A 25,054-nucleotide genomic window follows, 5' to 3' on the forward strand; every position below is an offset into this window, starting at 1 on the left:
CCATTTATATTACTGGATTAACTAATTAAGTGAATTAATTTTACGCTGTCTGAAAACAACAGGAAAAGCCTGCAAACACTGCCTGAACTGTTAGCAAATCTCACACTTTCCTCTGAACAACAATCAGAATCAAAAAAAGATCAAGAAATAGGGTGATGAGGTGGGAAAATGTTACAATTCAAAATCAGTAGGATAATAATGAAAGATGGCAAAGGCTCATGTGCACTTGCAGTTAATCTAGTAACTAGTTAAGTTTCAGGGAATTTTGTCATCAAGCTGTTTATTCCTCAATAGTCTCTTCCATGCTTGCTCTGGCCTCTAGAGGAGCAGTCTGTTTTGTATGAACATCACTTCCTGCACATCAGCTGTTTTTTTTATATCATTTCCTGCGCACATTAATTTGGATTTTGTTTTGAAACACACAGTGGAAAAACACCTGTCTCCATCCTCTCTTTATTTGCCCTCAAAACAGCAATATCTTTTCACAAGTTGATCTCATTAAAAATCCTGAAGGAAGTTTCTGTCTTGGGTGATTTTTGAGAAGGCATTTAACTCACTGCACAGCTTTGTATACACAAAGTGCAAGGGCAGTAGAGTGAAAAGTTAACTCCTCTTCAAAGGCATCGCCCATGGACTGGAGACTCATCTGAAAGCCATACAGTTTACTAAAGAGCATGTCCAAATACATTTCGGCCATAATAAAGACAAAGCTCCAGCTCTATAAGGAGATTTGTCCTTGTCACTCAGCCGATAAGCCTTTCACATAGTTAAGGTCTACAGCAGGTTTCAAATGTTATGCTTCATCAGAGCACCAAGCAAAACACTGTAAAGCTATCATACATTGCACCGAGTGCTTCAGTGACTATACATATCAGCACTTCATTCAGGCCAGCATCTTGGGCTACTACTGATTCCCACACACCTGCGGAACATGGAGAGGAGACAGCTGAGCATCCATCAGATGTAGCTACTTTCTCATGCACAGAAGGATGTTGGAAAGGGTTCCAAGGCAAATACTGCTCTAAAATAAGTCTAGCCAGCATCTACCTGAAAGGACATCCTGAAGAAAAAATAAAGGCATATGTGATATTGGATGATCATTGGCAATCATTGGATGATCATGATTAAATGTGTCATTGGCAAAATCAACATTCTTTGACACATTTAATATTTAAGGCTCTGTTTCCCCATACACTCTAAAAACATGTTCTGGAATATCACAAGTTGCTGGAAGAACAGCCAGTGGATTTGTTCTGCAGTCAATAAAGGAGGGGAGGTCTGCTTACCCTTGCCAACCCTCACTGAGTGCAACCATATTCCCAACAACACAGATGAAATACCAACTCCTGACGCTGCACAGTCATTCACTGTAAAAACGTAGTTGACAAGATTCCTCCATTTGACTCTTCTGCTGAGATTTTCCTATTGCTTGGCAGAGACACCATCTGTGCACATACGATATATGAACAGTGCAGTGGTTGACACGATGCAACTTATGCCCAATGACTGTAGCTGGGTTGCACCTTAGCAGCTGAAGTCTGCCTCAGTTGGTGCTCGGCAGCCCACTGTCTGCACATTTAAGACTAATATCCTGGAGAATAGGCACCCAAGGTATTTCAGACCCTGTGAGAGTAGAATTAATAGAAGATTGTAGGTAGGCAAGCCAATCCCCCTGACATATTTACCTCTGTTCAACTAGACTTAGGCAAGTTAAAATCAGAATCAGGTTTATTATTACTGGCATGCGACGTGAAATTTGTTAACTTAGCAGCAGCAGTTCAATGCAATACATAATCTAGCAGAGAGAAAAAAATAATAATAATAATAAAATGAAACATAATAATAAACAAGTAAACCAATTACATATATTGAATAGATTTTCAAAAATGTGCAAAAAGCAGAAATACTTTATATTAAAAAAGTGAAGTAGTGTCCAAAACGTCAATGTCCATTTAGGAATCGGATGGCAGAAGGGAAGAAGCTGTTCCTGAATCGCTGAGTGTGTGCCTTCAGGCTTCTGTACCTCCTACCTGATGGTAACAGTGAGAAAAGGGCATGACCTGGGTGATGAAGGTCCTTAACAATGGACACTACCTTTCTGAGACACCACTCCCCAAAGATGTCCTTGGCACTTTGTAGCCTAGTGCCCAAGATGGAGCTGACTAGATTTACAACCTTCTGCAGCTTCTTTCAGTCCTGTGTAGTAGCCCCTCCATACCAGACAGTGATGCAGCCTGTCAGAATGCTCTCCATGGTACAACTATAGAAGCTTTTGAGTGATTATAAGCTGGCACCTTTAATTGAAAACAAGGTCTTCCTTCAAATCATGAATAAAGAGTTTAGCAAAGAAGAGTCAAACAGTTTGGTAGCTCTCCTTCCTTTTCACTTGCCACCAAACAACTCATACCGAACGACAGAGAACAGGCTCTCAGTCGACTCACATCCCTCAGAAACCAGAAAGATCATTACATGGAGTTCATGGAGAGACTCCTCAGGAACAATCATTCTGAGTTAGCACCTCCACCAGATACCAACAAAGAAAACTGGAATCTGCCCAACTACAGTGTTTACCACCCCCAGAAACCTGCACAAATATGAATTGTCTTGGATTCAAGTTCGCAGTTCAAAGTGTATCATGAAACAAAGTGCTCTTGTGGGATCTCAACAATAGTCTACTCAGGCTCTTCATGCACTGCCAAAATGAGTCTGCTGCAGTCCACAGCTTCCTAGTGACTGAATATTATTGAGACTACCTCAGATTCTTGTGGTTTTGTGACCACCAACTGGGCAACGAGTTTCTGGAGCATGAGAGCTCATGTATTTGGTAACTGTCCCTCACCCGTCATGGTGATCTATGACCTTAAGAGGACAGCTGTCAAGGGAGGAAGGAATTCGGGACAGAAGCATTTTCTATGTTGATGATGGTCTTAAATCATTTCAAGTGCAAAAGAAGCAGTTAGCATGCCGAAGGCAGCACAAGACACAAGCACAGTCTAATCTCAGACTGCATAAGATTGGCCAAATCTTCAGATGGGAAACGTTGCAAAAGTCTACAAAATCTTGATTTTGGACAGGACCTCCCTCCTAGGCAGCACAGCCGGGACTTCAGATGGGACTTCATTAGTGACGCCCTTACTTTCCAGGTCTCTGATACTGAAAGACCTTTTATGTTTTGGGTTGTGCTATCAACTATCAACAGCCTATTTGATCCTCTTGGATTTGTTGCTCCAGGGATACCTCATATGAAGAGAGTTGACCTTGGACTCTTGAGGGTGAGGTGTCCCACTCCCTAAAGAGAAACATGAGCAGTGGCAGCAGTGGTGTTCTTCCTTTCAGGATTTTAAAGGTTTGAAGATTCCAAGAACCTACATAATAATTCTATGTATCCACAGATCAAAAGGAAAAAAAAAATCTGTGTCAACTAAAGCTATTGCTGCTGTTGTATGCCAGAAGAACACAGATACTGCTAGATGAGGTGAAGCTGAATTCATTCTGGGCTCCCAAATCAGATCTCACCTCTTAGTTAAGTTTGACATCCTAGGCGGGGAGTGTTCTAGCCTCTAGAAGAGCAGTTCATATCATACGCAGTTTGTTTTGTATGAACATCACTTGTGATGCAATGTTAGCATTCACCTCAAGAGGTCCAGAATATAGGAGCAGAATGTGATGCTGAGGTTTTATAAGGCATGGTCAGACTGCACTTGGAGAATTTTGAGCTGTTTTGGGCCTTCCAAGAAATGATGTGCTAGCATTGCAGAGGGTGCAGAGGAGGTTCAAACGTTCCAGGAATGAAAGTGTTCATGTACAAGGAGCATTTGATGACGCTGGGCCTATACTCTCTGGAGCTCACTGAAAGCTATTGAATATTGAAAGGCCTAGATACAGTGGATATGGAGAAGATATTTCCTATAGAGGGTGAGCCTAGTACTAGAGGGCACAACCTCAGAATAGCAGGAGGTCCATTTGAAAAGAGATGAGAAGGGATTTCTTTAGCCAGAGAATGGCGAATCTGTGGAATTTATTGCTACAGATGGCTATGGAGGCCAAGTCATCAAGTGTATTTAAAATGGTGCTTGATAGGTTAGTCAGGTGTTAAAGATTACAGGAAGAATGGGTTAAGAAGGATAATAAATCAGTCATTCACAAAATGCTGGAGGAACTCAGCAGGTCAGACAGCATCTATGGAAAACAGTACAGATGACGTTTCAGGCCAAGACCCTTTGGCAGGTCTTTTTGTGTGTGCTGCTAGGATTTCCAGCATCTGCAGATTCTCTCTTGTTTGTGAATAAATCAGCCATGATGGAATGGAGCAAGAGACTTAATGAGCTGAGCGGCCTAATTCTGCTCCAATGTCTTATGGTCCTGTACGGAAGCTGTTTTTTACATCATTTTCTGCACAGGTTAATTTGGATTCCGTTTTGAAGCTCATGGTGGAAAGACATCTATCTTCATCCTCTATTTGCCCTTGAAATGGTAATATCTTTTCACAAGCAAAATCTTATTAAAAATTTTGAAGGAAACGTCCATCTTGGGTGATTTTTAAGAAGGTGTTTAACTCACTGCACAGCTTTGTATATAAACACTGCAGTAGAATGGCAATGTATCCAAAGGTCAGCTGTCAAAAAGTAAACGGTACAATATTTGTTTCCAATTTCCGGATGGCACAGTAGTGTAGTGGTTTCCACTGACATTCCAAAGATGTACGGTTTAGGGTTAATGATTTGTGGGTATGCTATTTTGGTGCCGGAAATGTGGCAACACTTGTGGGCTGCCCAGCACAATCTTCACTGATTTGATTTGACACAAAGAACACATTTCACTGTAGGTTTCAATATACATATGACAAATTAAGCTAATCTTTATCTTTTTTTTATATCACAAAATTCGTGGTCTTCAATAATTATTTTCTAAAAGTATAAAGAACTGGATAATTTACAGGATAGTGAAAATACAACATTTTTATAAAGATTGAGGTAGAGAGAATTATGTTTGCCTTGATGTGACAGTTTCTTGGACACACAGCATTACCGCAACACAACTGAAATGCTGGTCAGGGTTAGTGCTATACCACTGAATAATTGGTTAAACATTTAGAGTTCCAAGTACACACTAAACCTGACAGTAATTACTTTTTTTAAATACACCAATTGTGTAAACAGTCACTATAAAGTTTGCTAAAACCATGATGTTTATGTTTTAGCTTGTTGAAAATATGAATTGACTGCATATCAGAATTCTATATTTAACAGAGTTACGTTAATAAACATTAGCCATACAAGCACTTTCTCCTCAACTATGCTCTGCTCCTGTTTTAACTTTCTTGTGGTATTGATCAACTAACTGGTGGCCTGAGACAGTAAGTGTCAACAAGCTATTCAGCTGCAGAGAGATCTGACTGATGTTATCCTTACTTTGCTCTGCAGATCCACATCAAGGAGCAGGAATTATGAAACAGCAACTCTAGTTAAACATTTCCTCTTAGGCTGGTTGCTGAAGCAAATTGTAACAACCCAACTGATACCGCTGAGAGCAGTTAATTTAATAGAGCCTGGCAAATAGAATTTATTTCACATCTTTCAAATTATGTGTTGGTGTCCACGGCGGTATTGTAGTCTTGCCCTGAAAATAAAATCGGAAGGAGGTGATACAAGTTCATATACCATTGGTAATTCGAGAGTCATGCATCATGGAAACAGGTCTTTTGGCCTATCAAGTCCATGCTATCTATCAACCATTTTCCACTAATCCTGCATAGAACCATAGAACATTACAGCACAGTACAGGCCCTTCAGCTCTCCATGTTGTGCCGACCCATATAATCCATAAAAAAAAGGACCAAACCCACACTACCCCATAACCCTCTACTTTTCTTTCATCCATGTGCCTGTCCAAGAGGCTCTTAAATACCCCTAATGTTTTAGCCTCCACCACCATCCCTGGCAAGTCATTCTAGGTACTCACAACCCTCTGTGTAAAAAAACTTACCCGTAATGTCTCCCCTAAACTTCCCTCCCTTAATTTTGTACATATGCCCTCTGGTGTTTGCTATTGGTGCCCTGGGAAACAGGTACTGACTATCCACTCTATCTATGCCTCTCATAATCTTGTAGACATCTATCAAGTTCCCTCTCATTCTTCTACACTCCAAAGAGAAAAGTCCCAGCTCTGCTAACCTTGCTTCATGACTTGTTCTCCAAACTAGGCAACATCCTGGTAAATCTCCTCTGCACCCTCTCTATAGCTTCCACATCCTTCCTATAATGAGGTGACCAGAATTGAACACAATACTCTAGGTGTGGTCTCACCAGAGATTTGTAGAGTTGCAACATGACCTCTCTACTCCTGAACTCAATCCCCCTGTTAATGAAGCCTAGCATCCCATAGGCCTTCTTAACTACCCTATCAACCTGCGCAGCGACCTTGAGGGAACCCCAAAGTCCCTTTGTTCATCCACACTCTTTAAGTAAATGACCATTAACCCTGTACTCAGTCTTCTGGTTTGTCCTTCCAAAATGCATCACCTCACACTTGTCCAGATTGAACTCCATCTGCCATCTTTCTGCCCAACTCTGCAGCCTGTCTATATCCTCTTGTAACCTTTGACAACCTGCAGCTCCATCCACAACTCCTCCAATCTTCGTGTCATCCACAAACTTACTCACCCATCCTTCCGCCTCTACATCCAGGTCATTTATAAAAAATCACAAATAGCAGGGATCCCAGGACAGATCCCTGCGGCACTCCACTAGTCACCGATCTCCAGGCAGAATACTTTCCTTCCACAACTACCCTCTGCTTTCTTCCTTTAAGCCAATTTTTTATCCAAACAGCCAAGGTTCCACTTATCCCATGCCTCATGACTTTCTGGATGAGTCTCTCATCAGAGACCTTGTCAAATGCCTTGCTAAAGGCATGAATCTCATTTTATATTCTCTCCATTGTCTCGTCACTCCCCTAGAGTTTGTACCATTCACATTAAAGCAGGGGTTCCCAACCTGGGGTCCACGGTCCCCTTGCTTAATATATAGGCCCATGGCATAAAAGAGGTTGGTTACTGCTGCACCAGGGTTAAGTTACATAGCCAGTTAAACTACAAACCTGCACTTTTTTGGAAGGAAACTACAGCACTAGTGGAAAAGCACACAATCAAAGCAAGAGGATACAACTCCACAAGCACCCAAGATCAGGATTGAACCCAGGTTTCTGGTATAGTGAAGCAACAGTTCTTCTAACTATACCACTGTGCTACCTAACTAACTTATGAATGGATGGGAGATTTTGAAAAGTGGAAAATATAAAAAATAGAAAACATACTGACACTGTCTTCCCCCAATTCTCCTCATGGGGTTGAAACAAAAATAAGCCTCTCTTGAATCTGATTAGCTGCTATGTCAATATTTCCATGCAGTTTATAATCTGAAAATACACTGAGGTGCTTCCAGATGAGACAATTATGGACTTTACAAGTATTATCTTATTTCTCAAAGGTAATTTTTTCCCTATACAAGAATCTTATCATGCGTCTTGTATCACAGTAGGATGCAGTCTACTAGGGCAGATCTACATAAACCTATTGGTGTACCAAAATAGTGACATTTCTGTATTTATACCAACTTTTGAGAACGTACAGAACAATCTTCAGTGCAATTCAACTATTTACAAGAAATGCTTGTAATTACTATTCACAATGTAGCAAATCAGAAAGGATGTGATATTCTGCTTTTAAGTGGTGTTACAAGTTTTATTTCCTGGAATAGTCTTTACTAACACCAGATGCTGGTGCTGTGGAAATTCCTGGACCCATGAGACAAACTATGTTACTAAATATAGCATGAGAGTTGAGTTAAAGCAGGTGACTCACTGGCACATGTGCCAGGCTATTTAACCATGTGTAATACTTGTGGCCACTAGTAATCATCCCGAAGTAGTCAGATTTGCATCTTTGGTTACTTCCGTTGGATCTCTGTAGTCTTGATCATTCAACTTTTTCTTTTAGCTGGTTTGATAGCAGATCTTTTTTAACCACTTCCCTCAGTCAACATCTTGTTAATAGCAATTGTTTCATTCATTAATGCTTATTTATTGTATTCCCCTCTTTCTATAAGATACAAATAGAAGGTCAAACACATTATTATCCTTCAGTGATACTTGAGATATTGTTAAGCAGGACCAGTTCACAGTGTTTGTCCACATTGACATCACTTCAGAGGTAGCCCTGGCTAATTCTTTTGTTAATGGCCAGTTTTGAGTTTCACTCTGTCACAAGGAAATGTTTAATTGCATAACACTGAATTATCACTGCACAGCCTCTCTCACACAAACACCTTTGTCAGGATGCTGCTCATCGACCATAGCTCAGAATTTAATACCATCATTCCCACAATCCTGATTGAGAAGTTGCAGAAACTGGACCCCTCTACCTTCCTCTGCAATTGGATCCTCGACTTCCTAACCGGAAAATTACAATCTGTGCAGATTGGTGATAACATATCCTCCTTGCTGACGATCAACACTAGCGCTCCTCAGGAATGTGTGCTCAGCCCACTGCTCTGCTCTCTCTGTATACACATGACTGTGTAGCTAGGCATCGCTCAAATACCATCTATAAATTTGCTGACGATACAATATTGTTGGTAGAATCTCAGGTGGTGATGAGAGGGTGTACAGGAGTGAGATATACCAACTAATGGAGTGGTGTCGCAGCAACAACATGGCACTCAACATCAGTAAAACGAAAGAGCTGATTGTGGACTTCAGGAAGGGTAAGATGAAGGAACACATACCAATCCTCATAGAGGAATCAGAAGTGGAGAGAGTGAGCAGTTTCAAGTTCCCGGGTGTCAAGATATCTGAGGATCTAACCTGGTCCCAACATATTGATGTAGTTGTAAAGAAGGCAAGACAGCGGCTATACTTCATTAGGAGCTTGAAGAGATTTGGCATGTCAACAAATACACTCAAAATCTTCTATAGTTCTGTCGTGGAGAGCATTCTGACAGGCTGCATCACTGTCTGGTATGGGGGGGCTACTGCACAGGACTGAAAGAAGCTGCAGAGGGTTGTAAATCTAGTCAGCTCCATCTTGGGTACTAGCCTACAAAGTACCCAGGACATCTTCAGGGAGCTGCGTCTCAGAAAGGCAGCATCCATTATTAAGGACCTCCAGCACCCAGGGCATTCCCTTTTCTCACTGTTACCATCAGGTAGGAGGTACAGAAACCTGAAGGCACACACTCAGTGATTCAGGAACAGCTTCTTCCCCTCTGCCATCCGATTCCTAAATGGACATTGAATCCTTGGACATTCTCACTTTTAAACAAATATACAGTATTTCTGTTTTTTGCACGTTTGATTTACTTGCTTATTTATTTATTTTTCTCTTTGATATAATGTATTGCATTGAACTGCTGCTGCTAGGTTAACAAATTTCACATCACATGCCAGTGATAATAAACCTGATTCTGATTCTTGGCTTTTTGGCCTTCACAAAAATGGCCACTAGAGGGCCTCATGCTCAAATCTTTATAGTTGAGACACCACAAAAAGAGAATATGTGATGGTTACTGTTATCCACAAGAGAGACAATATTTTAAAAGTCAATTGTAAAATTCATTTACATTATCATCAATGACAATAAAATACAGCAACAGAACCAAATTATTAAGTCAACTGGTAGTTATATGTTTTAAGTTGGACATTTACTAACATAATGTGAATTATGCTATCCTTTCTTAAAGGCATCCCAACAATATGCAAGTTAAGCAGCTTTAGTGTATTTTTAGTATAATATTTGCCAGAAATAGTTCTTCCATTTTACAAGTTTAGTACAAATTTGAATACCGTGAATTATTTTTTTCCTTATAAACTGCAAAAGTGATGATGCTATTTTAAGTCTGATTATTTGTTTTTCACACATCTTTGACCAAGCCCTGAAGGAAGCCATTGTTATGTTTGCTTACATAACTTTGCTGGAGCTGATTGGTGGTATAATGCCAGCGGTAGCTTCGTAAACAAAGTGATGTTGCTATCTCTAGAGACTTTGTATGCTATCAAGGCTGGCAGAAGAACACAAGAAAATAGGAGTAGAATACAGTAGATCACTAGACCTCTCAAACCTGCCCTGCTATTCAACATTATCATGGCTGATCTATGCTGACCTCAACCCCTCTTCTGCGCAGGTTCCCCATAACCCTCAATCTTTCAAATACTTTTCCGTCAGCACTTTTAATGTCTAATGATCCAGCTTCTACAACACTCGGAGAAAGGAAGTTACATTATTTACTCCCCTCTGCTCTGTATTTTGCAGCTATTCATGGCACTTTCCACAGGCGAGGTGGACTTTTCAGCTCTCCAAGAACTGAAAAGCATAACTCTCAATGCACGCCAGTACAGAGCTTTGCTTTAATACACTATTTTTGCAGAATGGAGTCATTTCCAAACTACTCACACACATAGTGAGTAGGTACAGATTAGGACCTAAAAACAGCGTGTGAGACCTGCATTCAAAATCTTTATTTTGTTTGCTTTTTATAAATTTAATCACAGAGGAGACGTAATCGTGTTCCAGAATGGAGGACTTACCATTTCAGGAATGCCTGAGTCATATGTAATAGACATAAGAGCAATGTTTCTATATCTAACTCATTTAACAGTGTCTCAAAACAAATACCCAAGTACATTAATGTGATATTGTACGATTTTCCCTAGAATCTGGAATCTGATGGAATGGGATCATCCACACAAGGAAACAGAATGAGAATGATAAATGTTAGTTGATGCTTAATGCTGGGCTTTGTGAAAGGAAGAGGGTTAAGTGTTCATTATTTTACATTGTTTTTTTCTATCACCTCATCATTGGAAAGGATTTGTTACAATTCTGTTCCAGCACTTGAATTCAACACACTGGATAGATTTTCCATATCCTCCTTAAATTAACTGACTTGGTTTACAATACTGTTCAGTAACAGTGGAAGTTAATCCATATAAACTAAGCACATTTCCATAGCTCTGGGACCTGAGTTAAATATAGATCTACATTTAATACACCATAAATGCACAGGAGGAGACAAAAAGAGGGCACACCAACATTCTCTTATGGTCTCATAAAATAAGGTCACTTGAAATATCAGCAGTTGTAATGTATGTCTTAATTGTCCCCGTATAGGTGATGGTGTAGCCACATTTTATAAGATTTATTTGTCACATGTATGTTGAGACATACAGTGAAATGTGTTGTTTTGCATCAGTGACCAACACAGTCCAAGTACGTGTCGGAAGTAATCTGCAGGTGTTGCCAATGTAGCATGCCCACAATATGCTAACCCAAACTACCCCATACGTCTTTGGAATGAGGGAGGAAACTGGAGCACCCAGAGGAAACCCATATGGTCACTGGAAGAAATTGCAAACTGTTTACAGACAACGGCAGGAACTGAAGCCCAATCGCTGGCGCTGTAAAACATTACACTAACTGCTACACCACTGTGTCGCCCTTTAGAGCATGCCAATCCCGAAAGGAGCCTCGCAGTGAGGTCTTTTCAATACTTTCAGTGTAAGATTACATAAGAATATCATATTGTATCCAGAGATACCGGCCACATGACAGATGCACTGCCACCTGGCTGGTCGGAGGACACACCACATGCCAATCAACATTTGGTCCCTCCCAACTAATCAATGCACACCTAAATTATTGGTCACCTTAACTGGATTATCTCGCCCAGCTCCATGCTATAAAAGGTGAGACTTGTCCCTGGCTCGGTCTCTCTTACAGACCACCTCATTGAAGGTAAGTGCATTGATTTATGTTTGGGAAGGTCTATCGTTTGTCCTGGTAAGGGAGCCGCAGCTATCCAAGGTCAAGGGGGATAGCTGTTGTAGTGCTTTTCCCTTGTTCTTTGTATGTGTAACTGTACCCTGTCCCCACACCGCTTCCTGTGTATTGTAGTTGCTTGTGTTGACCTGACTTCCCCTTTAATAATAAATTCCTTATTATTAAAAATGTGTGTGTCCAGGCCTCTACTGTTGAGACTCCAAGAACCAGTTATTTCCATCACAACACATATACATCTTTCAAAAATAGCATTCCAGTGGCGAATGTGACATAGATTATGTTGATGACAATGATGGCCGGAACATTGTGCAATGTCTAAGCAGCTAAATGTCCTTAGAATAGTAGTTTCTTCTTGTTACATAACAATACACCAGTGGAAATTTGCCACGTCTGGTGTTTTATGCCATCTTATCAACAATAAACATTTACATAAACTCATGCATTTGGATGATATGAAAGAGCACCATTTGTAGTATTGTGTTAGGATGAAAGTAAATAAAATACTGACAAAGTGAGCTGCACACTTAACAAGCAGCACCAGAATCGTAGCATCACATGAAAACAGACCAATCGGCCCATCAAATTTGCACTGATGGCTTTCTCTGCTCAAGACATCCATTTGCCTAATCATTTCCTATAAGTATAACATTCTAAGTCATTGTGCAAGTATCCTCTGTAGGAGTTATTAATTCAGCTTTGGCATTAAATCTACAGTATATCTAATCTCAAACACAAGAGATTTTGCACTGTACCTAATCTCTAAGTAATAATTATTTTCCATCCTCTTTAATGGTTTCAGATTTAGCATCTTCTCATTATTACATCAATTCACCACAGACCTACTCATAATCTTTCAAAATTTTCAACAGCTCAGAGTTCATCCCTTAGCCTTTTCTGCTTTCTGGTTTTAAATTTCTTGCTATGCAGCTACCCACATTAGATCTGCCAGTCTGGACCACATAGCTTCCATGGCTGCCAGCCTGTGCTAGTCTTGCAGTGGGAATGGGCTGCAACTGGCAATCAGGCCTTGAGAGGGATTTATCTGAAGACAAGCTCTCCAACACCATTCTGCCCACACCATCAATGCTCTGGTTCACTGACTTTAGTGGCTTGCAAACAGCCATTTAAAAACAGCTGCATATTATTTAACTAAAGTTGAAATTACTTAAAAAGCTAGTCTAATTAACATGCGTACAGAAGATATAAAGAAAACAAAACTCTTACTAAAATCTTACTTAAATTTATCTCTTTAATTAAAATTAGTCATCCTATTCAACAAAATTGGATAATGCTAGATGTGTCAGAATGTGAGCACAGGTTAAGGGACCAGACGCGATTGTATCTGAGTATACCTCACAGTAGGTTATGGACTGGCTAAAGCGAAAGGTCAGATGGACCCACACTCAATTTCTATTCTGTACGTTTCCACATCACTGCAGGAGTGGGCTGATATGGACTCTGCAGCAGCTTGCTTATTGGTCCCCATCACGATCAGGGCCAATATATCAAATGCCATTTGAAAATTCATCTATACATGACATAATGGTACAGTAGTTAGTGTTGCTGCCTCTATGCTCCAGCAACCTGGGTTCAAGTACTTTAAATGTAGAGTTTGCTTCGGTGCTCCAGCTTCAACCAATGATGCGCTTGTAGGTTAAATGGCTACTATAAATTACCCCTTAAATGGCAATAAGAATCAAAGAGTGGCTGGCATGACCTTGTCCTCCATTAAATCTATGTTCTAGCTCACAGGATAGTAGAAACCCTATTTCACCACAACAAATTTCATGACATATCCATTGATGTTAAACCTGATTCTGAAACCCTATTCTTATGATTCTACTACTAATTTAATTTTTATAGTTTTCTTTTCTAGCTCTCCACTGAACTTTCAGTATTTCTTGGCTTGTTAATGACTTGAGAGCTTTAAGTCCATTATATATATATACACACACACACATTGCTGCAGGAACTTGGAGGGTCAGGCAGCATCTACAAAAATGAATAAACAGTAGGCATTTCAGGTCGAGATCCTTCATCAGGACTGGAAAGAAAGGGGGAAGAAGCCACAATAAAAAAGAGGGAGATGGGGACTTGCCCTTTCACTTCTGTAGATTATACACACACACACCATTTTTTTTTTCCAGTTAGGGGTGGATATCCTAGCTATAGATATCCTTCAGTTCATCTGCCATCCCTCAGAAAATAAGCCAAAATCTCTGTCTGAACTATTTCCTCTAAAACATTGCTCACTGCTCTTTTTTCTTCAATCTCTGATTTAATTCACCTGGGCCAAATCCTTCTTCCACTCAACTGAATTAATTTTCCTCAATTGGCATGTTTTCTCATTATGAGGTTACAGGGGGAAACCTACAGGAGTGGAACAGCTGAAAATCTGTTTTATTTTTAAAAAGTCAGCACTGGCTCAATGGCTGGATTGGTCATTGAATCAAATAGTTCTATGAGAAGAGAGCTCTGTTTGAAAACTTGTAGTCTATTTTTCTGAACTGCCTCATTCTGTAACAAAACCTTTATTATTCCACAATGAACTGCAGATGATGACACAGGTAAAAATAAGACTTTTAACACATAGTAGAGAAAATCCATCAAAAAATAAGATATGAATGAAATCACTGAAATCCTGACTTTGGAAATTGTTGCGCAAGACCTGTATATCAATGGGAGACCAGTTCCTTGACTATTCACATAAACTGCTAGTGAAAACATGAAGGAATATTTAAATATCTTATTATCAGACTGTCTCAAAATGGTTCACACAATTAATTACCTTTTCACACAATTAATTACTTCTGTACTATACCGATTATGATGCAGAAAAAAGATTGCACCATTCTGCACCTGCAGTATCTAATAAATAGCACTGTGATGACCAACTAGCTAACTGGAGGATGTTTGGATGGTTTTAACCAGAACATTGAACTCCTGGAACCTCTTCAAAGAGGACTAATTTTTAACTTAACTTGAACCTGAAGCTTCACTGTTAGTTTGGGAGATGGATGCACGTCAGAGATAGTTTGTTTGCCTGCAGTTGGCGCACGGCTCAGGTAATCAGGGCAGAAAAAAGATTTTCCAAAACAAAACAAAAATCAATTGTCCGTGTTGATTCACAACTAACACATCTCCTTTTGTTTCTAGCCTCTCGAAGGATAAAAGCATCAAGAAAATTCAGCCACTGGCCACATGAAGGGGAAGTAAACTAGGCCAATTTTTTCTGCCTAACTTGCTCCTTTCCTTTTGTGTTTCTTGGCAGCCTATCCTGATTCTAGGTCTTCAGGAGGTGAGTGGGTCAAAGAGAGAAAAGAATCCCCCTGAGAAGATTACTAATCGCTGTGCACATCAACCGCTACACTGCATGGAACTGTTGCTGGGTTACTGCGAATCAGAAGCCACCAGCACACTGGTAGCAGGTTAAGTGCATCTAATGGAAGGCTAGGGAATGCATTATTAACAACATGCTGTTACCCAGACTGACAAATGTCAGTTTCTTCTCTGTTTTGACATGTTTATTAATGCCAAAAACATAATTGTGCACAATGTCCAAGAAGCAGAGTATCTGGTATGCTTATTTTAAGTAAGTTACATGTTCAAATGCATTTAAAAGTAGTTTTTAATTAAATCAGAAATTGCTCTAATTTTTGATCTATGACTTTCAGACCAAACTCACTGGGTGCTCTCAATCATATTAGTGTTGCAGTGTCCAGCCCTCACTTAGACTTCATTTCAATCTTCCTCTAATTATCAAAATATCATACATCTTTGGAACCACTTGACACATTTAGACTTTGGTCAATGTTCTACAAAATACTGCATTAATAAAAATGCTAAACATCTCATGTCTCTATCCAAGGATAAGTCACTTCAGCTGAACCTTTTCCTGTAGAGATATCTGGTTGAAATTGCTATGGCAAGGTCATTTCACCAGCCATCTAATTCACTTTAAACCTGGTGTAATGCGTAGATATCAATCAGGGTCCAAACTAACAAGGACTTATGTTCCCAGACAGCAGCAGGAGTCCTTAATTTCCAATGATTACATGTTCAAACTGCTCCATTAAACGAGGATCTACGTTGACAAGGTCTTAGCAATGACAAACGTGCATAATATTTACTTCTAGATAAGCAGAAATAGAAAAAATGGAGAAGAATATCCAAAGAAAACCTCATTAATTTGCAAAGCAGTTAATGTGTATCAGCTGGTGTGTCACTGCTGCTCCAGACTGTGCAACACAAACACTAACAAGCCTGAGAATCCCACACTGTGCCCAAGGGGAACACAGTAACAGGCAGAAGTACCCCAGGAGGTTTCTCTCTGTAACTGGGGAAGGCTGCAAAGAAAAAAAACAGTACTTGCCAAGTAACACATAAACTACTGCGAATCTTAGTACGACTGCAAAAATGTAGGAAGAAGAATAGCTCAACAAGAAAAAAATGTTTTGAAATTTAACAATACTTTCCATTATTATACATTGGAGTATGGGGTATGTTATCAAAAGAGAATGGCAACTATAAAGACTGTAATTAAAAATCCTTGCAGCATTTGCTTTCTATTACTGAAGAAACAAATTAACATTGAAATTCTGAGTAATTGTTTCATCACTTTGTCGTATGGTGGGTATGGTTTAGTAAATGGAAATTTGTACAACATTATTGCAATAGGCAAGTCTGAAAGACGTCAAAATGTTGTTTGGAGGGAGGCTTGTATTTGTCTGTGCCCATGCACTTTGATTGAGGGTTTGAATTAACACAGAATAACTCTGCTTCATGTCCCATTTGCTGGATTTATAGAGCAGAAGGGTCCTGTGTTCTAATGTCAAACTGCTTCAGATAATAAATCAAAGCTGAGGTATCAATGGAATAAAGTAAAGAAAGGCCACCATCCCCAGACAAGGTATCCAATGACCCTGTTATAAATCTGCCTGTGTGAATACAATTAGGTTGTGATGCCTTTATCATATCCAGCAAAGGACAGCAGTCTTTTGAATGCATCACCTTTAGAAACTTGGAGAGGTAGCTGGAGAATCATGTCTCTTTAGAAATTATTTCACAGTTTAATGCTTTTAATAGAAAAAATGGAGAAAAATTAAAACTAAAAAATTGTATGAAGGGATATTCAGTTAATATTATGAACAAAAGGAAGAAACATAATGTCAAGAGATTCTCACAAATTCCAAGGCTAATTAAAAATAAAGCTTTAGTGCTCTATCAACATCCCTATTTGTCTTTTCCCAATTGCCTGAGGAGTCTCATGAAAGATAATGAAGTTATGTGATTGATTGGAGACAGATGAAAGCTCTCAAAAAATGAAAAGCCCAGCCTAAGGCAACTTTAATAATTTCTTACACTAAAGTGTGGACATCCTTTACTTATAAAATAAAATGTGCTGTGCACAAAAAATTCAAAACAGTTCATGAGTCTTTGGAGAAAATTGTATGTTGAATTGGGAATGAACCAAAAGTTATGGCTTCTTTTGGATCCCATTCTTCCACTCAAATCACGTTCAAATTGAAAAAACAGGAGAAAGTAAAAAAGGGAGGGATAACTAGTTACAACACCATCACAATCCACAATAATCTGTGAGCATTAAGTACTGCAAACGATCACGTAGGAGATATGTATCCAGATTACAGTAATCTCAAATACAAAAATGATTGTTGTCATCAGCCAAATGAAAATGTAACTCTGAAGCCACTTATTTATAGTGGTATTCCTAAGATTATATCAGAACTCAAATAAAAGTGAACCATTTCCACAAGTGATTGGAGTGAAAAAGGTTATTTATTACTGGACTGGGGCAAAAAGCCCAACTATAACTATAATGACAATCAAAATAAATACTACAGGTAAGGATCAAAAACATTCAACTGTGAGGGAAGTAAACCTTAGTACAGGAACAACTGGACTCTGAAAGTATTCATTCAAAGAAAGCTGTACTAAATACTCATTATTACCATTTAAAAATACAAAAGTGTATGAATGCCATACATATTTTCTCAAGAGTAAAAAAGGATATTTCCTTAACATCTAAGTTTTAAGGAAATGGAATTATGGTTTTAACTTTACGAACTTCTGAAAATATGAAACAGGACATCAAAGTAAAACCATAGTGCTTTACAGAACTTAAGCACAAAATAATTATTTCCTGTTTACGTTCTGCAAAGCACAGTGGGGCATTCTATTACATTAAGCGAAGTATCAGTTGAAGAAAATTAAATGCCTGTTGCACCAATCTGAAAGAGCTAACTCGCTTCCAATTTCCCTTGTAGCTGGTAATGAGGTTCCAATGAGAAGATTGTGCGCAGTAGGCTTTTTCCAACACTTTTTTATGATATATCATTCACTAATTTGGGTACAAGTCCTTGCTTCCTCTAATCCAGCAGATTAGCATGTTGTCTTCAAAAGTTGGTTCTGAAGGTGAATCCATTATTATTCTAAATATTTTGCTAGACGTGTCAAATGAGGCTGGGATTCAAATCTATTTTCTCTCTCCTTCAGGTAACAAATAATTATTTTCTGTTTACATTCTTTGAAGCACAGTGGGATATTTTTTCTACATTACAAATATAAATGACAGTAATGATTGTACCCAGATTGGGTTACACATCCCATTTAAAGTAGCTTCCTCTATTAACAAAATACAGAAACAAAATTATGTAGTCCACAACAATTCACTGAACAGGGTTTCAAATGCTGATAAATTTAAATTTTGAAGCTGTAAAATTAAAGCATCATGAACCTGCAACTTAACTTATATTTACAACCTATATTGATTTAATAATATTATTTTATTCACCCACTGACTTTGGGCCAGAACTCATTCAGTGAAAGAGCTAATTATGTTGATCCATAACTACTGCAAGAGCAACATCCAATGACAACAGAATTCTATTAGTTACTTCTTATATATTTTAATTTTAGACCTCAGCACTCTTTGTAAAGCCGGGGCTTAGAAGTACAAGGTAATATTATTCTATCCTGCAGAGTACACATTTAAACTCTACTTTAATAATGTTGGCAAGATTATGGAAATATTTGGACCTGTCTGTAATCTTCCATTGTATTTTAAATTGGAATAGAAGACTGAGGACTGATTACACCTCAGTGAACGCAATACTTACAGGCATAATTACATCGTCATAAAAACTCCATGCCAAAGCCCACCTCATGGTTCGTCCTTGACAGAATTCAGTGTGGGTGACTTTAGGGACCTGGGTGACATACAGCAGGTGTTTAGACACAAAAAAAAACAAAAGCTTGACTGATTGTATGTTAACAGATGCATCTGGCCCGAGGCTGCCAATTTTGGTTACGTCAATCAATGACAAATTCAGTGAAATGGTGCAAACTCTACGCCAAACCAAGCACTGTTTAGCAGAAAATAGTAATCATTTACTTTTTTTTCCCCCCTCCAAATATAATTTTAGTGCACATAAAGCTGAAGAAGATTAACTGCTTCAATGTGTCAATTTAAATTATTCACAGTCAATTCCTGGGATGGCTATTTTTTAATTAAATTTGTTCTGCACATTGACTCATTAATGGTGCAGATCCTTCCATAGCCATTGGGATCAGAACTTCATTATTTTCAAATATCCCCCTTTTTAAAAATGAAATGATCCTATGTCAAACATTAGCTCAATTGTGAAATAGGTAAATGACCTTCACCCTTGCCTCTGTAATTATCTAGGAGCAGGCAGACTGGAGTGCTGCCAGTTGGCTTTGTGTTTTGGAAAATAGCTTGCTTTTACTGTTTTTCCTTTCAATGACTCAATGGAGAACAAACCACATGATGAAACAGTAAGGATATTGCCAGTGAATAATTCACTCTATCTTCTTCATAAGACAGATAACACAGACACACAAATTGTCTTGGGAACTCAAAAGTACAAACTAAGTTTTTAAAAAAAAGACCAAAAAACTGTTTAAGAATGTCAATACAGGATGACCATTATGTATCTGCCAAATTCCCCGCTGTCAGTAGCATACAAAGTATCATTTCAGTGGCTAAGCAGAATGTTGGCTGGAATACTCTTTAGAATCATAGCCCAGTCTCATTTTCTCCCGTTCTCATTCTACTCTTACCCCTTGTTGTCGAAGTTCCTCTTTCAATGGAACCAAACTGCACTTTTTTCCCAACATGCAGCTGTACCACCTGGAAAAAGAAAAAAATAATCAAGTTTGCAATGCTATTTAATGCATTCAAACTGCTTGAATGACTCAGATTTTAAGCGGATTTAAACAGTATTTAAAGCAAAATAATAACTTATTTATAGAGGACTTTTTATACAAATGATGTAGCTCAAAGTGCAAACATGAAAATAAAAGAGAAAAAGATGTTCCTTAAAAGCAAGGTTAAATAAATAGGTTTTGAGCTGACGTTTAAGTGACAACTGAGTCTCCATCCCTTAGAGTTTTAGGTATTGAGTTTCACAGTTTAGAAGACTAAGTCAAAAATGTTGATCTGCCAATTACCTTTTCAGGGAGATTGTTTAAATTTCAGAGACGGATGGAAGTAGACTGCAGAATTTGAGCAGGATTATAAAATGAAACTGATTCTGTGATGTACTGCTCTCTGGTCCCAGACCATTGAGAGCTTTAAAAACAAATAGAGAACTTTAAAATCAGTTCTAATAGATATAGGAAGCCAATGCTCCCTCATTCTGGGTTTAGCAGCCACACTCTCAATGAGGAAAAATATACATGCCAATCATTACCTGACAATTTCCTACAGTCCTTTTGTACTGGATATACCCGAGTTTCAATAAGGACAAAAGAGTTGATTATGGGCTTCAGGAAGGCACAGGTTGAGCACTCTTCATTGCACATCAATGGCTCAGGCGTGGAGAGTAAAGAGTACAAAGTTCCTTGTTGTGCCCATAACGTACAGTCTAACCAGGACCCACACCTCCTTAGTCAAGAAAGCACAGCCGAAGCCCGAGGCGTACAAGGCTCCCCACACCCGTTCTGACAACTTTCTACAAGAGCATCATTGAGGGTGTCCTGTCTCGTTGCATCAGTGTGTGGTACAAAAGCTGCAGGCGTCAGACTGTAAAACCCTACACAGTGCAGTAAAAGCCGCTGAGAGAATTACTGGGGTCTCTCTCTCCCCTATTTGTAAACTTATTGGGAGCATTGCAGATGGAGAGCTAGAAATATTACTGAGAATCCCTACCACCCATTTCACAATCTCTTTGACCCATTACCATCAGAAGGGAGGCACAGAAGCATTAGGACTAGAACTGCCGGACTGGGTAATAGCTTCATCACTCAGGCTGAGAGACTAACGAATACCCTGCCACCACCGAGATCTCGTCACCAGGACAGCGACTTGTTTACGATACTCTTAACTGTTTATCTGTGCTGTGCACAGATAAATATAAATAAATATAAAATAAATATAAATATATAATATATTAAATATATTGTATATAATATTAAATATAAAGATAAACATAAAATTATATTTTATTAACTTATTTATGGTAATATTTATTTTATTTGCTGTTTATGATATATGTTTTGTGGGTGTACTGTGATCCGGAGGAAAGTTGCTTCATTTGATTGTATACATGTACGGTCAGATGACAATAAACTTGAACTTGAAATATATACATCACATGAAAAGGTTGGTTATCAGACACTTCGCTAATCAACACTACAAATTGGCCAGACTGACCAGGAGTTTAATAAGGACCATGCTGATGGTGGCAAATGAGAACCTGAACCGAAATGACAATGTGGATGGGATTCCCGAGGCTGGTATGCTGACATGATGCAGGGAGCCCCTGCGGTGGCATGATGATGTAACGTAGGGTGCCCCTGGGGCAGTGTGGTGACAAAGTCAAAGTAAATTAATTATCAAAATATGCATATATCATATACTACCTTGAAATTCATTTGCTTGCAGGCATTTATAGGAAAATAAAGAATTACAACAGAATGTATGAAAAACTATAAATACAGAAAGACTGACAAACAATCAATGTGCAAAAGAAGACAAATTATGCAAATAAGAAATAATACTGAGATCATGAGTTGTAGAGTCCTTGAAAGTGAGTCTGCAGGTTGTGGAATGAGTTCAGAATTAAGGTGAGTGAAGTTATCCAGGCTGGTTCAGGAGCTTGATGACTGGAAGGTAATGACTATTCCTGAACCTGGTGGCGTGGTACTTAAGGCTCCTGTTCCTCCTTCCTGATGGCAGCAGTGAGCAGACAGCACGACCTAAATAGTGGGGGTCCTTAATTATGGATGCTGCCCTCATGTGGCTTAGCTCCTTATAAATGCACTCAGTGGTGGGAAGGGCTTTGCCTGTGATGGAGGGTCTGTATCACCACTTACTGTAGACTTTTCCATTCCCCTGGCATTAGGCTTCATACCAGCCTGTGGTGTAACCAGTCATGATACTCTCTACTGTGCATCTATAGAAGTTTGTCAAAGTTTTAGATGACATGCTGAATCTATGTTAACTTCTAAGAAAGTAGAGGTCCTATTGTGCTTTCTTTGTAATAGCACTTGCGTGCTGGTCTCACAACAGAACCTCCAATAAGATAACACCTAGGAATTTTAAGTTACTGACCCTCTCCACCTCTGATTCCCCCAATGAGGACTGGCTCATGGACCTCCAGCTTCTTCCTTCTGTCATCAATAATCATATTTTTGGTTCTGTGCCGGTACTTAGCCAGATTTACCCTACTATATACTGATTTGTCACCACCTTTGATTTTGCCAGTGACTTAAATATGGCATTGGAGCTGTGAAGGGTCCAGAGAACCGCTAAGCCAACATTATAACATTGCTGAGAGTAACTCTGGACTGACACAGTAACAATGCCACGAGAGCTAATGACTAGAAGTAGACACTTTTGAATTAGAACCAAAGTAGTTTCGATATTTTTGAAAGTAGGTTCAACAATAATTTGTTTTGCTTCAATGTCTCTAGCAAGAAAGCCCAAGATCCAACCTGGAAATGAATAATTTTCTCCTCCAGCCCTTTGTAAGCTATACCATAAAAGCATATATGACACTTCACATGCTCTTGATCTTTTCAATGATTTCAAGTTCACTGGTCCCAATTGTCTCATTTTCATTATCCCTCATCAGGAAGGCCTCAAAGCTCTCAGTTTCTTTCTAGACACCACACCCAACAGTGATCGCCTCTATCACCACTTTCCTCCATCTGGTGGAACTGGTCTTCACTCTCAATAATTTCTCCTTCAGCTGCTCCCACTTCCTTCAAACCATGGCACTCATATGAGTCCCAGCTATGCCTGCCTTTTTGTTGGCTACATGAAACAATTCTTTGTTCCAAGCCTACACCAGTATCACTCCCCAACATTTTCTTATGCTACATTGATGACTGCATTGGTGCAGCTTCCTGCACCCATGCAGAGCTCGCTGACTTTATCAACTTTGCCTTCAAATTCCATCCTGCCCTCAAACTTACCTGGTCCATTTCCGACACCTCCCTCCCCTTTCTCAATCTCTCTGTCTCTAGCTCTGGAGACAGCTTATCTACTGATATCTTTTATAAACCCACTGATTCTCACAGCTACCTGGACTATACCTCTTCCCACCCTGTTACGTGTAGAAATGCCATCCCCTTCTCTCAATTCCTCTGCTCTCAGGATGAGGCTTTTCATTCCAGAACTAAGGAGATGTCTTCCTCCTTCAAGGAAGAGGGTTTTCCTTCCTCCACCATTAATGCTGCAATCACCCCATCCACCCGCCACTCCACCAGGGTTAGGGTTCCTCTTATCCTCACCTACCACCCCAGCAGCCTCCATCCAGCACATAATTCTCCGTAATTTGTGCCATCTCCAATGTGATCTCCCTCCTGGAACTTATTCTCGCAAACTGATTAAGTACCACATCTGCCCCTACACCTGCTCCCTCACTACCATTCAGGGCACCAAACAGTCCTTCCAGATGAGGTGACAGTTCACATGAGACCATTGGGGGTTATCTACTGTATTCAGAGCTCCCAGAGTGGCCTTCTGTATAGTGGTGAGACCTGATGTAGATTGGATGACCACTTTGCTGAGTACCTATGCTCCGTCTGTCAGAAAAAGTAGGATCTCCTGTTGGCCACTCATTTTAATTCTACTTCCCATTCTGACATGTCAGTCCATGGCTTCCTCTACTGCTGCGATGGGGCCACACTCAGGTTGGAGGAGCAACATTCTCTAGCCTTTAATCTCTTTCATCAATTGACTTCCCAGCTCTTCACATCACCTTTTCTCCTCTCCCAGTTTTACCTATCACCTACGACCTTCCCTCTCCTCACCTTCTTACTCTGACTTCTCAACTTTTTTCACCAGTCCTGATGTAGGGTCTAGGCCTGAAACGTCAACTGTTAACTCTTCTCCATAGATTCTCCCTGGCCTGCTGAGTTCCTCCAGTACTTTGCGTGTGTTGCTTGGATTTCCAGCATCTGCAGATTTTCTCTTGTTTATGATTTTTCTCTATACACTTTTCCAATAGAATACCATCGGTTCTTAGTAATTTAGCAAAACTAACAGTAGTAATTGATTCTTCTTGGTAATGTGTGCTATTGATAATTCAAAAATGAATTAAAGACTGTAATATGAATAGGTGGCAAGATGGGGATATGACTCTACCAAAGGAGGTGTAAGGGGCTCCTTCCCTACCTTTCTTCCACTAGCCCACAGGTCACCATTTGGCAAGGTGTAGCACCTGCTCAGCTACCCCCCCCCCCCCCCACCACCTCAATCAAGGTCATGTGAAACTATGGGAGCAGATAGTGGATGGTCGTACGAGCAGCTGGTGCATATCACGAGTCCTGGATATGCAATCACTGACACCAAGCAGACAACCTCTGAAGAGCAACACACACAAAATGCTGGTGGAACACAGCAGGCCAGGCAGCATCAATAGGGAGAAGCACTGTCGACGTTTCAGGCCGAGACCCTTCGTCAAGACTAACTGAAATGAAAGATGCTGCCTGGCTTGCTGCGTTCCACCAGCATTTTGTATGTGTTGCTTGAATTTCCAGCATCTGCGGATTTCCTTGTGTTAACCTCTGAAGAGAATTGATAATGGCTGGGGTCACCTGTCTCGAAAAGACACTGCCTAGAAGTAGCCAATAGCAAACCACTTCTATAGATAAATTTGCCAACAATCATGGTCATAGAAAGACCATGATTGCTGAAGTCATATGACACTGTATGTAATGAATGAATATAAA

The 25,054-nt window shown here is 39.6% G+C and overlaps 1 protein-coding gene across 1 annotated transcript in view; it reads right to left on the reverse strand.

Moving 5' to 3' along the window:
* The window catches only part of mettl16 (methyltransferase 16, N6-methyladenosine), a 118,540-nt gene that overhangs the window by 8,732 nt on the left and 84,754 nt on the right, over positions 1 to 25,054 (reverse strand). The window contains exons 7-8 of the mRNA XM_073053278.1: positions 19,934 to 20,003; positions 18,970 to 19,059 (exon numbers count right to left, since the gene is read on the reverse strand). Of these exons, the coding sequence (XP_072909379.1) occupies positions 18,970 to 19,059; positions 19,934 to 20,003 (160 nt within the window). The remainder of the gene's footprint in view (positions 1 to 18,969; positions 19,060 to 19,933; positions 20,004 to 25,054) is intronic.

This window comes from Hemitrygon akajei, chromosome 8 (genome assembly GCF_048418815.1).
Source record: "Hemitrygon akajei chromosome 8, sHemAka1.3, whole genome shotgun sequence".
NCBI lineage: Eukaryota > Metazoa > Chordata > Chondrichthyes > Myliobatiformes > Dasyatidae > Hemitrygon > Hemitrygon akajei.